Source organism: Battus philenor, unplaced genomic scaffold (genome assembly GCF_028537555.1).
Source record: "Battus philenor isolate CCGP_79_NKW_IND1 unplaced genomic scaffold, ilBatPhil1.0.hap1 SCAF_18, whole genome shotgun sequence".
Classification (NCBI taxonomy): Eukaryota; Metazoa; Arthropoda; class Insecta; order Lepidoptera; family Papilionidae; genus Battus; species Battus philenor.
In genome coordinates, this window is record NW_027181680.1 from 6,958,713 (window position 1) to 6,974,654 (window position 15,942).

Sequence of the window (15,942 nt, forward strand, 5' to 3'; positions counted from 1 at the left end):
TAATTACAGAATTTTATAATTATATAATTAATTATAAAATGGTTTTACTGTAATAATCACAATATTAATATATTACGAAGTAAAATTTGTTTAATAATTTAATCTTGATATTACATGAGCAATATGCAAGAATTAAATCATCAAAAGCCATGTAGATGATTTTGTGTTATGAAAGCTTGATTTGATTTACAAAAACAAAATTAAACTAACTTGTTTATTTTCTATTATTAATCTATATTTAGTCGGTTGGCATTGAGTATCCGTATAAATTGACAATTGCGGGTAGTTTCACATCGTTATAAAAATTGAAGCTCGTGTCTGACAGGCATTCAGTGTTACGCTGGTCGTGCTGAGTTATAAAAATGGAAGCGAATAAAGAAAACTTAAACAGACACAAAGAACAAATGAGAATAACTTTACCAGTGCATAAATTGCCGACTATACCGAGGAGCGATAATCCACAAAATGAACGACGACGGATTCCATTAAGAACTATTAATACAGATTCTCATGCTGGATCCAGTCACACACGTGGAAAAGTGGCCAGTAAGCAAAATGTTCCGTCGAAAGTAAGTACGAAGTTCGTGACTCTCAGACAAAAAAATGATGACTTGGATTGGAATTACAACGTTTTTAAAGACGATGACATTGAAATAATAACGATTAGTGACGATGACGTTGACAAGGACGAAAATAAAGAAAAACTCAACCCGGGAGCAGCGAAGTGTTCAGTTACTCCTACAAAAAGGTCTCCTCCAGAACCGATAAGAGTGAAAAATATAAAAAGGAGTCTAAAAAGGCCTCATAGTCGGGAGTTGCAAGGTATTTCGCCTATAGTTAGTACGGAAATGAAAGATGACAAATGCAAACGACGTTTAAAATTCAACGAACGACGCGAAGATGTGCTGCAATCTCCTAATTATTGTAAGTAATTAAATAAAAAATATTTACATTTTACAAAAACAAAATGATCAAATTAATTAACAGAAAAATAATAAAAGATGTGTGAGTGTTTGAATGTGTGTAATCCATTAGATACTTACTAAATAGTTCAGTATGAAGATACTATGAAACTTTAAAAATCCATTTCCATATTATGAATTTACTTGTAATTTAATTTTAATTACTGTATGAATCAACGATACTATTTTACAACAATGCTATCTTTCTTATCATTATCATTTCAGTCATAGGACGTCACCTGTTACTCTTATGACGTACATATCCTATAGAAACGGTTGGAAGAGGCCTGTAGCCAACGTCTTCTGGCGATCTCAACATGGTCGTCTGTCCAGCTTATGTTTTTTATTTGACACTGTGCTTATTTATAAAATATTATTATCGATTATAATGATAAACCCTTCCGTTAAAGATAGTGAAATGTGTATTAATTTTTTTGTTATTTCTCAGACCACCTAATCTTAATGTTTATTCCTGGATGTAAACTCAAAGTGATAATGTTACTGCAAAGTACACTCTTTTGTATGCATATTTCCCCATTATTAAATTTACTTCTACTCACATTTTTCTACTTAATTTTATCCTCAATATTTATGATTATTTGTTAATAATACATTTTATTTCGTAATAATCTAAACGGTTACCCTTATCACATGTTTACAGTTAAAAAATCGTACACAAAGTGCATTGAAAGGGATTACTTAGAAGACTTATTTTTATATTTGCTGAGCATTGAAAGGCCGGGCCAGTCGCCAGCGATCTCCAGCTTAAGCCGTGCGTGTGTATTGAATTGGATAATGAAAATCAATGTAGGTATCTTTAAATTCAACACAGTAACAGTTTAAAATTTCTCATTGGTATATATATGAAACAGTATATATACAAACTGCCTTAATATAATATCGATCACAGCGATCACCTAAGAAGAGATTTTATAAATTCTACCAATAAGAAGGTTTGAGGTAAAAATGCAAATTATGAAAGTACAGTTCTTATAGGTAGTTATAAAACTTGTCCAGAATAAAAAATGGATTTGCGTGACGGGCGGGTAACGAATAGACTTGTATAACCAAAAATAACTGGTATACGTAATATATATACATAATTAAAATAATCGTTGTTAAAATTGTAATAACAACGATTATTTCTACAACTCTTATTTTTTTTTAAACTCATGCTCTTTTTTTATAAAACATATAAACAATAAATAAACTTTATTACTTATATGCTTAAAGCTCATCTCCCAGTTAGATAAATATAAAATATTTCATTTATTTATACATAGTGTGTATAGCAAAAGCAATGACATTATTCCAACACGTTTGTTGTAGAAATATGCAACATATTTATATAAATTCAGTATAGAAAAAGATGTATAAATATTCATTCGTTCATATAAATATTAAAAACGACAAATAATTATATTAACAAAATTATGCTTTCAAATAATACATGTGATTTCTCGCTGTATCATAATAATGGTTGATGTAGTTGATAGTACAGAATCTGTTGGCACAGGTGCGTATAAACGTAATAGTTAATTTTAATATGTAGTAAATCGAAGTTTGAGAAAGCTTTTTATTACTGTATTATTATTTCGTTATTTATTATTCCTGAAACCATTGATTTTGAATAGGATCGTACTTTATTGACAGCCAATGAGCTATATATTCGCCCTTTTAAACCTTTTACACTTAAAACTAATTGACCTATGTACACTATGAAGTTGTTTGCAGTAAAAAGGAATATGTATTGTTCTTAAACAAAAAGCATTCCACTGTAATACGCAAGATCTAATCCGCAATATTATTACAATAATTATTATACGCAATATTATACGCTTATTCATGTTAATTAGCACCGTGACCACTTACCAACGAGCATTTATTTAATTAAACTCAAAACGCATTTTGTCAATATTAGAGACATCGTAACGCTTTTTTTGTTAAATCATTCACAACAAACTGGATTTGTTTTTAATAATTGAACATAAAATAACAACAACCGGTTTGTATAAAGTATAAAAAAGTATACTGGTTGAACTTGATTTTTTCAGTTTTATTATATAGTTTAATTTTTCCTTCACTTCCCAAGGAGACTTTTTATAAATGACCTTTGCATTATTTAAATATGGGCTCTGCAGTTCTGGTTTTTCCGAAAACATACACAGGATTTTACCATAGTGAGTTCCGGAACGATCTCAAACATTTTAATAGCACAGCAAGGATATGAAGACACTATTCCTGCTGGAATGGCACCAGTGCCTTCTATAGCTTACAGCATAGTCCCAAGACGACATAGAATCCAATAATGGCAATTAATCGAACCGTTATTCCCCTTTTGAATACTCTCGGTATGGCACACGGCATCTCGGAGCGGTCTCCATGCAGCATCTTCTTACGACTTTTACAAGGTCACTTGTCTGCCTTAAGTGTGTAGATCCTAGACTCCGCTTTCCAATCCATGGTCTTTACTCCAAGACCATAAGCCTCAGCGGCCATCAATACTGCGCTCTATACCTGGCCACTGACAATTCGATCTGCTGGGTTACACTCATTCTACTCATTGTTGATTCACTCTTGTGAAGAAATTCAGGGTATATCCCTCTTCATAGCTCGAATGACTGTGACCTGACCATTGACGCCAGAAGTAAAGAGATCATATTTCTGCGCCGAAAGTCTCTATATCAATAGCTTTATATATACATTTTTTACATTCCGAACCTAACACTCTGTCCACGTTCATTTGCTTATTTTCCTTGTAGTTTAATTAAAAATTAAAAACAATATCTTGCTTTGAAGGGCGCTGGAAGTCAATGTAATAACTGCGAGATGAGTCATTACTATGCCAAAGGTGAAGAACGAAGGACTTATGAAGTGTCGACCGTGTATGAAAATATTTTTAATACTTAAAATGGATTAAACCTATTACTATTTCTGTAAATTTATACCTGATTAATGACTACTTCGTTATAAAAACATTTTTTTAACAACTGTACAGACAGCTAAATGATCTCTCTGTCCCGTTATGTTATTGGTGTTATCTTGTACATAAAATACGTTGAATATTTATGTATATATGCAAAATTCAATATTTATGTTGCTGGAATGTCAATTGAATATACACTGGCACCACAGCGGATCGAGTTGAGCTTCATCAGGGAAAACCATTGACGTTTTATTTTTGAATGTAGTAAGAACAACTTATATGTGCCTATTTAACCGGATGATAATGAAAACACTATTTTTTTATCACAAGGATGGTTTTAATAATAATTTATATCGGATTTTTTATATTGTATGGTATTTAGATTTACAAAGTATTCGATGTATACGTTGTATAAGTCATGTTAAAAGCAAAAAAAACATAACTTTATGTAAGCCATTTATTTTTATACTGTTTTTAAAAATTAACTGTTAAGTGCAACATTTCCCATATAGTATTTTAGAATTTGTGTTATCAGAACAGCACTGAAACGTGGTTCGTACTGAGGGCCTTATTGGCAAGCGCACAGTCGATCAACGAGCCATGGAGAGGCTATGCTTGAGAATTAGGAATAAGAAAATGATTACACGAACGTTAGTAACTTAAAGTGACAGTTGACAGGTCACAGATAGTGCATATCGGATGACCGCTGGTTTCTTAAGTCGAAATACCAACGACCTCAAGACGCTGTAGGCAGACAGCTATTAGTCGATCCTATCAGAAATTTATGGGAGTGGCTTATGACCACCTGAGAACGTCCTGTAGCTTAAATGATAATGCTTATGTCAAACCTTAACCATTCATTTTTTTATTATTATTACTACAGTAATATTTTACTAATTTTACGAATATGCACTTTGGGACGATCATAATATTATTAAACAAAATTACAGCACTACACACAACACTCTGTAGTTGTAACTTGAATTGAGCAAGGCTATATAACAACTTATAATATTACAGACAGATAAACACTACAATATAATAATCGATTTCAAAAAACAGAACAATCATTCAGTTATTACGTTAACTTACGATAAAAGTTGCCTTTTTAAACTAATCAATCGATTATATATAAATATTATATGTAGATATTTAAATATATATATTATGGTTTGTTTATATATAATTATATTATATAGTTGCCATTAGTATATTTATATATTTTTAAACGATGCTCTTTCTTTTCAATTTGATTTTGCTTTTTTATGTTATTTTTCGTGTTTAATGATGCTAACTATTTTCACTTACGCTTATTAATTTATCTTTGCGCCGCCCAAACGGATAACTGGCAGAGAATGCCTTCGGCGTTAAGTTCACCGTTCTATAAAAATGCATAAAAAGTTTTGAAATAAATAGTAAATAAATTAAAGCAATAATCTCACGTAACGCTTTATCTTAAAACACTTGTAGTATGAATATGACATGCCCTTTCTCAGATTTATTTAATTTATTCATTTTATTCATTGATTACTTGCGTACGTCTAGCGAAGAATGCCGGAAGCACCCAATTTGATAGAAACTAGAATAAAATTCGGCTCCCTTTAATAGCATCCTTTAACTTAAATGTAAGAAAGTTACAAAGGCTCACTGATCTGAGAAGAACTCGCAACAACCTAAACGTTTCTTTTGTGGGGTTACTCTGACAAAATCTTATAAAAGACATGAACTATGTCTTAAATTATTATTTATCACGAACGCTAACCCGTCTGCCATAAGTGGCAATTATGGTATACCCCCAAACAAATTCTAGATATCTTGGGGGGAGACCTATACTTTACAGTGGGTGCCTACGTTCTGAAACGACGACGATTATTGCTTAAAAGATCATTCACGAAGAAATAGAATTTATTTAATTTTTATAATTGACTTCTTAAAATTATTACATGATAGAGACATTACTTGGGAGTGTATTATAACACAACCATACAAAGCAGTTACTAATTTTATGAACCTAGAAAAAGGAAGAATTTCAACAAAATTATTACTAGTGGGTGCCAAGCAAAATCGTTTATCTGTAATTTATCAAATGCCGGGAACAACATGCCAGTAATAATTGTACTTGTACAATTACAGTAAATCAAATGAATTGTTTGATTAATATTTTCCAAGAAAACTGACCGCGCAGTCTCGTCACTATAAAAGTTAACTATTTGCAGGGTCCCGATGGCAATCCTGCGGTAGTGCAAACAGCCACCTGGTACATGGATAGCGTGTTGAGCATCTGCAGCGTTCGCTTAGATCAGCTGCAGCAAGTAGCTGCCGCTTGCTTTTGGATAGCTCAGAAGATCTATGGTCCATCGATCAGTGCCTCGCAACTCGTCAAATATTCCAACAATGCATTCAGTTGTACGCAGCTGATGGTAATGGAGAAGGCAATTTTGAATAAGCTGGTAACACTCGAATTTGTAATATTTATTTGATACACACATAAATTAATTTTAAAAATTAAAATTTGATATATAACCATATTTTGCTATATCGTTCCTAACACCAAACGTTTTGTTGTAGCCGTTATTAATTACAGTTATTGTATAATTTTCTCTAAAATATTCTTGCATTAAAATTTAGACTTTAAGAGTTTATTAATATGATCCTTTTCAGAAATTCCCCACTCAGCCAGTGGTGCCGCAAGATTTTATATCATATCTCTCTTGGCGTTCCGATAGTAGCCATCCCGGCGAGATCGAAATAACGGCTACATTTCTATGTATGTGTGGCATGCTGGTGGACAAGAGCTTATGCACCGAATTGCCCTCATCTATAGCCATTGCCTGCATACGAAATGCACTAAGGGTTCTGAAGAGACGAGATTTAATGTTGCAACTGCAGAGCTGTCCGATGTAAGTCTAACAGTATGAACAATGAAAATTCTTCTTCACAATTCTGAGTTATGATCTCTACACACTATTAATTAGTAGTAATAAGTAGAATTTATAAATAAAATAATGATAATAGATGCTTTTATGTTTTTTGTCAAAACTATGGGGATACTTTCGCCTGCTGTCGCAGTTTTAATGGCTCTACCCTATTATTTCAATAACTTAGGGTACAGTTGTAGACCCCCTCACGATATAATGCGATGAACGTGCAGTGAACTATCCCGAATCTACCGCCAAGGCTATAGATAGTGAAGAGCGTGCTATAATATCCTCAACAAGATGCTATGATGTTATACCGTGCCCTTCTGATTTTCTCTCTTTTCTACTTCGCAGCCTCCCTCATCATTCAATTATAAAGCTTATTGCGAGGATATAGATTGAACGTATAATAGCAAGCTACAACATGTTTCTTATATTATATACTATGCAAATGATGTTTATATGAGTGAATTAAATAATAATCGTCGACCATTATTAACAATTATTATGAAATTTGGTTAAAATAGGTGTGCAAAAAGCTCAAGTCCTTCTTATTTTAATACGAGAGAACTTTTACTTTTACTTTACATTTAAAGAATATTTTTTTTTAAATTTTCCTTTCATATACATGTAATACAAGTATACTGAATCTATAACACTTGAAATGAGTGTTTGTTAAGAGCGTAGACGAATTGCTAAGAATTTAGATGTTTGCAACAGCATTGAACTTTAAGCTTTAGGTCATTAAAAGTGACGACAACGTTCTCTGATAAGCATATCTTTTTTCCTTTTAGCTATGAAGCAATATCAAAGAAGGTAGGTAACTCGTGCTCCATATGTTCGGCTCTACGAAGAGCTGTAAATATAGTGGCAGGCCCCGAGTACGAATATAAAGCTCCCTTGAAGCACTTTGGTACAGAGCCTCATTTTATAGCTCAGAAGGTAGTCAGCTATGCAAAGATGCCAGAGATGTTTGGAATTTATTAATAATTGAGGAAAACATACACAATGGTTCGTGAAGCGCGCTAGATACAAGACGGTTTACTACTCGTCGATTTTAAAAAAAGAAGACCTAATAAATATTTTTAAGTTATGAATATTGAGGTTTTACTGAATGCAATTATAATAAATTTTAATAGAGAAATAATGTAGTAAATGAAGAATAAAGTGCCGTGTCATTTTAATGTTTAAACCTGTTGCGATTTCTGTCGATTTTACCCGAAATATCCTAATCTTGCGCCCTCTCAATTCTGTGACCAAACACGTTTTAAAACCCGTATGTAGGACATTTTTTTCTTTTTAACTTCTATTTGATAATTAGCAGATGGCCTTTATAAATTATTACGTTATTAGTATTGAATGTATTTTAGGCTTCTTCGTAGGTATTTTCTTACAAATCTATAGAAATAAGTAAATGTTGACGATTCCCAATTTTCTAATTGATAACAATTAATTAGAATTATACCCGTAACCCGTGGTTTGTGTTACATATTGGTTACAATTTGACGCTAATAAAATGGCATTCAATATTGAACATAAGACTTGCAAATACTTCCAAAATTTTATCAAATTTTAGAACCTAGTGTTGCTTAATATTATGCTTTGGAATAAGAAAAAAATAATGACATATTAAGTGTCACAGTCGTTCGTAGTTAAGCCTAAATTGATGATGCTATGGTATTAAACTAAAAGTTAGAGCAAGTACAAATATGTGAATTAAGCACAATTATTTATTAAAAATCACTTATTTCAATACTCAAAAGATCATCTCAAGTTTTAACATAATACGCCAGGAAAACAAAAAAAAACCGGCTGATACGGAAAAACCGAACCTCGACACGTCTACTATGCCGTTTAGACGACGAGCGTCTGCCGGAGACTGCGCTGAGGAATAGTTACTTTATTTAATTATGTCAAAGCTTCTATTTCATTGAACGCGCTCACATCGCACTCGGGTAGAGAATTGTGTTGTTTGTGGGCATTCCGCTTATGTCGGACCTCGGGGGCAACGCGCATATGTGCAGTTTTGTTGCGCGATAAATATTTTTAAATAAATGGTGACGCATCTTCTATTTATATATTTTAAACAGTGTTGTAAAGAATTTATTTTAACTTGAATCTGTGTTAAATCAATTTCAAAATGAAACTGAAACGTAAGTATTATTTTGACTTGTTATTTGAAATTAGTTAGTAATAAATCGTTTTTGATGCTTCAAATGCAATGCATTGCATGATATTAATACTATAAGAAAACATTTTGTATTTACAGTGTTTATTGTTAGCTGTATTTTAATATGGAAGGCAGAGTCCCAAAGACGGTACAACTCATATCAACAGAATACCCCCAATTTAGATTTTGAGCAAGTAATTTTAGGAAACTTACGTAATCTTATACCCGGATTCGGTCATGATATCTATGGTGGAAATGACAACCTTTTTTCTACATCTCAATCAAAAAACGACGAACAATCATATGTAAATAATGGACTCGGAACCGAAAAAAGGGCATTGACATATCCACAGAACGTTCAAACGCAGCAACCAATTTACCAAACATCAAAACAACAACAACAACAGCCGTTTTATCAATCTAATTCCCAACAACAGTCAAGTTACGCAAATAACCAGCAACCACAACAGAATTACCAACAAAATCAGCAACCGCAACAACAAAGTAAACGACAACAAAATAGCAATAATTACCAACAAGATGAGCAAACTCAACAACAATTTGGTTCCTTAAAACCACAAAATACCCAAACCACACAACAGGATTACCAACAAAATTTCCAATCACAACAACCAAATTACCAGCAAAGTACAAATCCTCGACCACAAAACTTTCAAACACAGCAACAAAATTATCAACAGGGTCAACAACCTCAAGTACAAAATTTTCGACCACAGCAACCAAATTATCAACAAAACTCACAGCCTCAGGTACAAAATCAAAAGAAACAACCGAACTACCAACAACAACAATCAAATTACCATCATCAACAACAACAACAACAACCGAACTACCAGCAACAACAACCGAATCACCAACAACAACAACCAAATTATCAACAAAACTATCAACAAAATCTGCAGCCACAAAATTTTAAGCAAAGTAATACTCAAGTCACAAATGGAATTCTTTCGTCGAAATTTGACGCGGATGATACAGGAAAAACGAGCCAAAATGCAAATTACAATAAAGAAACGTTTGCTATAACCAGATTTGGACTGAAATTATTAAAGGTTAGTTTTTTGTTTTTGTTTTTGGACAATGTTTTAGTAACGTGTTTTATTTAGAAAGCGACGCTATTTAAATTTTCATGTACCTTTACTTACAAACTGGAGGCAAAATTAATATAAAAATTTAGATACAGGAGCATTAGAAATTGTATAGTATAATCATTATGCCATAATAAACGTTTGTTGTTCGCTGGATGGAGTGCGCTGACGCATCATTCTGATGAAGGAGAAACTCCTGCTTGGATGTTGTTTTTGAACTTTTTGTCATACAACTGGTAAATAAATACCAATGGAATACTTTGCTGTTACTGTTTTCTCGTTTTTTTGAACAATGATTGCGTAACAGCCAGCCCGACAAAATAACGAGGCGATCATTTTATTATCTAAGCTTCTTGTTCCATTAATTTCTGTAGGTATTTATTTCAAAGCAAACGCGCACTGTGAAGATTGTCTTTTGGTTTCACGATCAACTAACTCCGAAGCTTACTTCAATTTGTTCCTTAACTATTGTAAGACTATCATGTATCGCAACTCTGACATTAGCTTCGGTAGTTGCTGTTTTTAATGTTTTTTTTTATGTAGATCATTAATGAAACTATTACCACCAGGTTCAAACTCGTGAGTGTAGCTTGAATTAAATTTAACACTTTAAAAATTGGATACAACGGAACCGCCTGAATTCAATTCGAATCGATTCAAACGTAATCTTTAGGAAATCGTGGAAATTCCTTAGGACCGCTGAGTTAACTTTTTTTCATTAAGTTCTATTTAGTAAAAACTGAAAAGTAAAATAATGTGGTAGTAAGAAATGAGCGATAACAGCTGTGCCACAAGCCACGGGGAGGACTTTCTCTTAGTAGATCGTTTTAGGAATGAGAAGACCCGTAAGAAAAATAAAGAAACGATATTGCCCAAGGGACAGGCACGTTGAAGCGGCAGTGAAGAGATCACATATGGTTCAGTACAGTTAGTCGCTGGAGGTTTTGGAGGGACTTCAGATGGGCAAGTGCAGCGTAGAACGTCAACCTATAAGGCAGAAAGACGACCTTGTTAAAGTCCCCGAACAATGCTGGATGCCAGTCGCTACCTACCAGTCTTGTTGAAAATGTCAGGGGGAGGCCTTTATTCAGTAGCAAAAAAGAACAAAGACCTTCAGCAGAAATTGTGATATTGATGATAAAATAAATAAACTAATGTACTGTAACTGTTCAATTTATATCACTTTCAGGGCTTGAATTCACAGGGAAATATTGTTCTATCTCCATATTCCATTGCAATGCTTTTGGCCCTCGTGCAGCAAGGAGCCCGCGGTTACACTCAACAAGAAATCACAACGCTGTTACAACTCAAGCCCGAGACTTCGGCTTCTTTGTTTAAAGGACTTACATCGTTTATAAAGGTATTATAATTATTTTTTGTACAATCATATGTCGAATATCTTAACATTACGTGTCATATACACAAAGTTACAAAAAATCCGAATTGAAAATGAGTTAAATGTATACAAACATTCCTATAAATCAACGTCAAGTTCAAAATAGGTGATGGCGGAAGTTGCTAACTCCAGAAAATCGAATCAAAATCTGTCAAGTGTTCTAATAGTAGATTATATTTAGGTACCTTGCAAAGTACTATTTTCTTCGCTAGAAAGGCCAATATAGCCTGTAGGTTTACTCACGGTAACGTAAAAGTGAATAAAGATTACATAATTAAAGACTTCTGGTCCCACGCTACATTAAATTCATTGTCGGTTTTGAATGGTAACAATTTTAAAAATACATTACATAGAAGTTTTAAATTATTTTTAGGGAATTGCCACTACCTGCTCTCTCATCCGATTTAGGTATGGCTTTGATTTATGGGAAATTTTGTAAAAGTGAAAATATCAAATCCCACCGCGTAGTTATTATTACACTCAATATGTTATTACTACACTCAATCCTAATAATTCTTTATTTTTAACTATGTGTTAAAACATTCCAAATTTGTTATGTACTTAAATTACAAGGGTTGTTTAATTAAATTTACTTTTTACTAAATAATTGACATAAATTAGTTTGTAAAATGACGTAGTAAATGTAAACAACGTTTTTTAAACAAAGCTCGAGCGAGAACAACTCTTAGTAGGCTAGAAGTTTGAATACTAATACTTTTATTATTATCGCTATGTTATGACTATAAATTTAATTCATGATCACGTGATTTTTTTAAAGTATTTTATTACGCATATTAATAATTTTCCAATCTTTACAGAAACGTGGGTCAAATAACATTCTAAAAATAGCGACGAACGTCGTATTAGACAATGCTTTCACAATTAACCCAGCTTTCAAATCGACTGCTATTCAAAACTTTAATAGTGAAGTCAATCGTATGGATTTAAGTAATTCTTATGAAGCAGCGCGCAGGATCAATAATTGGGTGGCCGGCAAAACACAAAAGATTACAAACCTACTGGCTCCAGGTAATTTTCATAGAATGCACTGAGGCAATTAGAAGAGTATTATGTATATATTTACGTAGGGTTGTATAGTTGTCGCTATATAAAGTATTTCTATGGATTATGAAACCTTATATGATACTATATAAAATAAGCAACATCATGTCAGACCACAAATGCTTCTTTCAAGGCATGGGACTCCCCGAATATCGCCACAATAACTGCTCTTGCGCTGCCTTTGACGATGTTATCCATCTATCTGGTGGAGCCGCATCTTCTGGCTCATGGTTGCATTAAAATATAAAATTCTGCATATTCTTGTTTATAAGCATTGTAATGTGTTTAACGCCCGCTAGCTTCCTCTTATAGAAAGAGGAACGGGGCTTAACCAAGCGCGTTCGATGCGGATTTCTGAAAGTTTCTTACCGTTCGAATAAATTAGCATTTAATATAATCTTTATAGTATTTAATTTAACACAAGGTTAAAGGTCTGTTAAACCACATCGATATATTTAATAGTAAACCACAGATAGTAATCTTCGTGTCATAAAAATAACTTAAGTAATAAAAATCACTTAGCATTATTAATTCTCTTCTCTTCATGTTCTAGAACTTAAAAATTTAAAGGTATTTTGATTTCTTGTGAATTCTGCCGATGGCAATCTTCACTCTCACTCTGTGATAGGAATTTGTGTCCAGTTAGTCGATGAGGATATTACAATGCTAATATAATACCCAAAATGTAACTGGTTGCAAAACAAATGTAAAATAAAAACAACGAGGATTTTGTCTCAATGTCGTGTACAAGACCTCTACATCCATCTTAAAGACATTTTTAAAATGTGTTAACTATTGTAAATGTATCTGAAGGAAATTTAATTATGAAAATCTTTCCCTAAAGCTTGTTTGACGTGCGTCGAAAAATTAAGTAAAACTATTTAATATGTAAAAAAATAAAACGAAGAATTACAAAAAAGGAGCGGAGAAAATTTTACGCGTATATTGTATATTATGTAACTTTAAATATCGAATCTATAATAATGATCTAGAAAAAATGCCAAGAGAGCTCAATATCATGATATTTAGTATAAAATTGAAGTCACGTTTAATGACATCCCTCAGCTTAAAATAAACCTACCAGAGTTCTAAGCATATTATGATTTGAGAGGAGTCCTCCACAAACTCGATACAGTTTTTTAAATCAGATCACTTTGTTAAAGTAGTTTGAGTAAATTATCTCGAAGCTATATATTATACTATACTACAGTAGGATTTTTTAACTATTCTTTTATTAACTTTTTAAGTTTATGCTATTTATGAGGTATCTTAAGTTTTATTTCTTAACTTTAAGGAGCCTAGAGATTTTGAATTTTTATATAATTTTATAGCAAACCTTTTGCACATCCTTATTTTTCTTGTTTTATCACTGTTCTTATGAACAGAGAAATATTGTCGTTCATTGCATTGACTACGTAATGGTACAATTTTTCTGAATATGTGATGAATGTATCGCGTATTCTTTGCAATTTAATAAACTCTTCAGTATGTCTAATTTTTTTTTTAGAATCGATTCAACCCGATACCCTGACAATACTCGTGAACGCTGTTTACTTCAAAGGAACTTGGGATATTAAATTCAGGAAAGAATTGACTATGCCTAAAAATTTCACCCTAAGCAATGGTTATCAGACGACTGTACCATTCATGCAAGCAAGACGAACCTTTCAAACTGATATCGATCTCGTCATAAAGTCACAGATACTTTTGCTACCGTTCGAGGTAATTGAAAGAGAATTATACCACTCAATATAGTTCTTTTTACATTTTATAATTTATATAAACTGTTTGTGTATTATTCCTTAACTTAAAAAATCATCATGCACTTTAAACTTTTTATAAAACTAATTTTAGATATTCCATTTAACAGATAAAATATTTTTTAGAAGAGAAACTAACTATGATGTACAATTAAAAAAAGTACATTTCCTTTTATTTTACGATTCTATTAATCTCATTTTAATCAAATCACATCTTTAATTTCAGGGCAATCAGTACTCTATGATGTTTATACTTCCGTTAGAGGGTAATGACATAAACACTGTGATGTCTTCGCTAACGGAGCCGCAGTTATATTCTTACCTAAATATGCCACCAAAGGAAGTTCAATTAGAAATTCCACGCTTTACCATTCAACAGGATAGTGACGTAGCCCGTCTTTTGAGTGATGTAAGTTAAATTAATGACTAACGCAGAATTTACGGTCCCTCGCTTTAAGTCCTATAGAGGCGCTCGAGATTTCTCTACGATATTGCAGGAGATCCGTAGACGAACGAAAGTAACTGCCGTTGCCCAGCGGATTTGGCCACATGAAGTGTCAGTGGTCACATTATAAAGCGCGCAGAACTGATAGCCGCGGAGACCGTAGTGACATAGAGAAGAGGGACGTTAAATAATAATAAAGTCAACAAAAATAATGTTGACATAAACGGAGATTGGATTATCGGTGCATGTTTATTTGCTAAAAATTGACAGTATTAATAATTACTTATGATCTATTTAACAGTTATAATAAAACATAAAGTTTTTAGTTTTTTTTTAAAGAGTTGAATGCACAAGAAAACAAGAATTTGCTGAAAGCAAAGATTTAAAAAAACATAGTAGATTTCAAATCGTAATTTTTTTATGAAATTTTTGGTTTTTTAAGACTTTTACAAAGAGAGTAGGCATAAGGTCAATATGTATGCATTCTCTCTGAATTATCAATTATTTTATCAAGTAAAGCTTAAGTTTTTACTTAATGCTGGCGATGTTGTTAAAATCATTGTTTACAAAGCTGAAGGAATAAATAAGAGGATTTTGAGAATGCTAAAAATAAAAGAAAACTTGTTTTGATTCATCGTCATTATAATCATGTTAGACAATAGACGCCCAAGACAAAGGCCTCCTCCAAAATCGCCGCGATGGCCTGTCTGCCCCTAGATACGACTTACCGCGACCATGATTATTTCGTCAGTCTACCTAGTAGAGTGCGTACCCTCGGCAGGTCTACCAGCTCGCGGTTGCTACTCGAGATTCTTTATTCTGATTGCTAAGAATAATATATTTATTTTTCAGCTCGGTGTCTGGACCATGTTTAGCGATCAAGCAGATCTTAGTGGTATGGGTACCTCTCCGCGTGTGTCCTCCGGTGTGCACAGTGCCGTGTTGTCTATTGATGAGAATGGAGGTTCGGCTGCTGCGGCCACCGCGTACTCGGTCGTGGCTTTATCTTACGACGATCCCTCCACATCTTTCAAGGCAGACCGGCCATTCCTTGCCATTATTTGGGACAATCAACTAAGTATGCCAATATTTATGGCCAAAATTGAAGATCCAACGTCATAGTTTCTATGTTAGTTAACTTCATTATATACTCTTTAGTTCTTAGAATATTTACAATAAATTTTATATATATTT

At 32.9% G+C, this 15,942-nt stretch overlaps 2 protein-coding genes across 2 annotated transcripts; both read left to right on the top strand.

The window, feature by feature from the left end:
• The first annotated feature begins 342 nt into the window (after nt 1-342).
• Nucleotides 343-7,971, top strand: LOC137920420 (uncharacterized). The gene is made up of 5 exons (XM_068763772.1): nt 343-924; nt 1,624-1,769; nt 6,105-6,338; nt 6,550-6,788; nt 7,601-7,971. The coding sequence occupies exons 1-5, from the start codon at nt 363-365 to the stop codon at nt 7,791-7,793; spliced, it is 1,374 nt and encodes a 457-aa protein (XP_068619873.1). The 5' UTR covers nt 343-362; the 3' UTR covers nt 7,794-7,971.
• An 803-nt stretch (nt 7,972-8,774) lies between these two features.
• Nucleotides 8,775-15,925, top strand: LOC137920417 (leukocyte elastase inhibitor-like). Its single transcript, XM_068763767.1, has 7 exons — nt 8,775-8,959; nt 9,076-10,049; nt 11,275-11,445; nt 12,300-12,510; nt 14,051-14,265; nt 14,530-14,712; nt 15,601-15,925. Exons 1-7 carry the CDS (start codon nt 8,947-8,949, stop codon nt 15,868-15,870), a joined length of 2,037 nt encoding a protein of 678 aa, XP_068619868.1. The 5' UTR covers nt 8,775-8,946; the 3' UTR covers nt 15,871-15,925.
• The last annotated feature ends 17 nt before the right edge of the window (nt 15,926-15,942 follow it).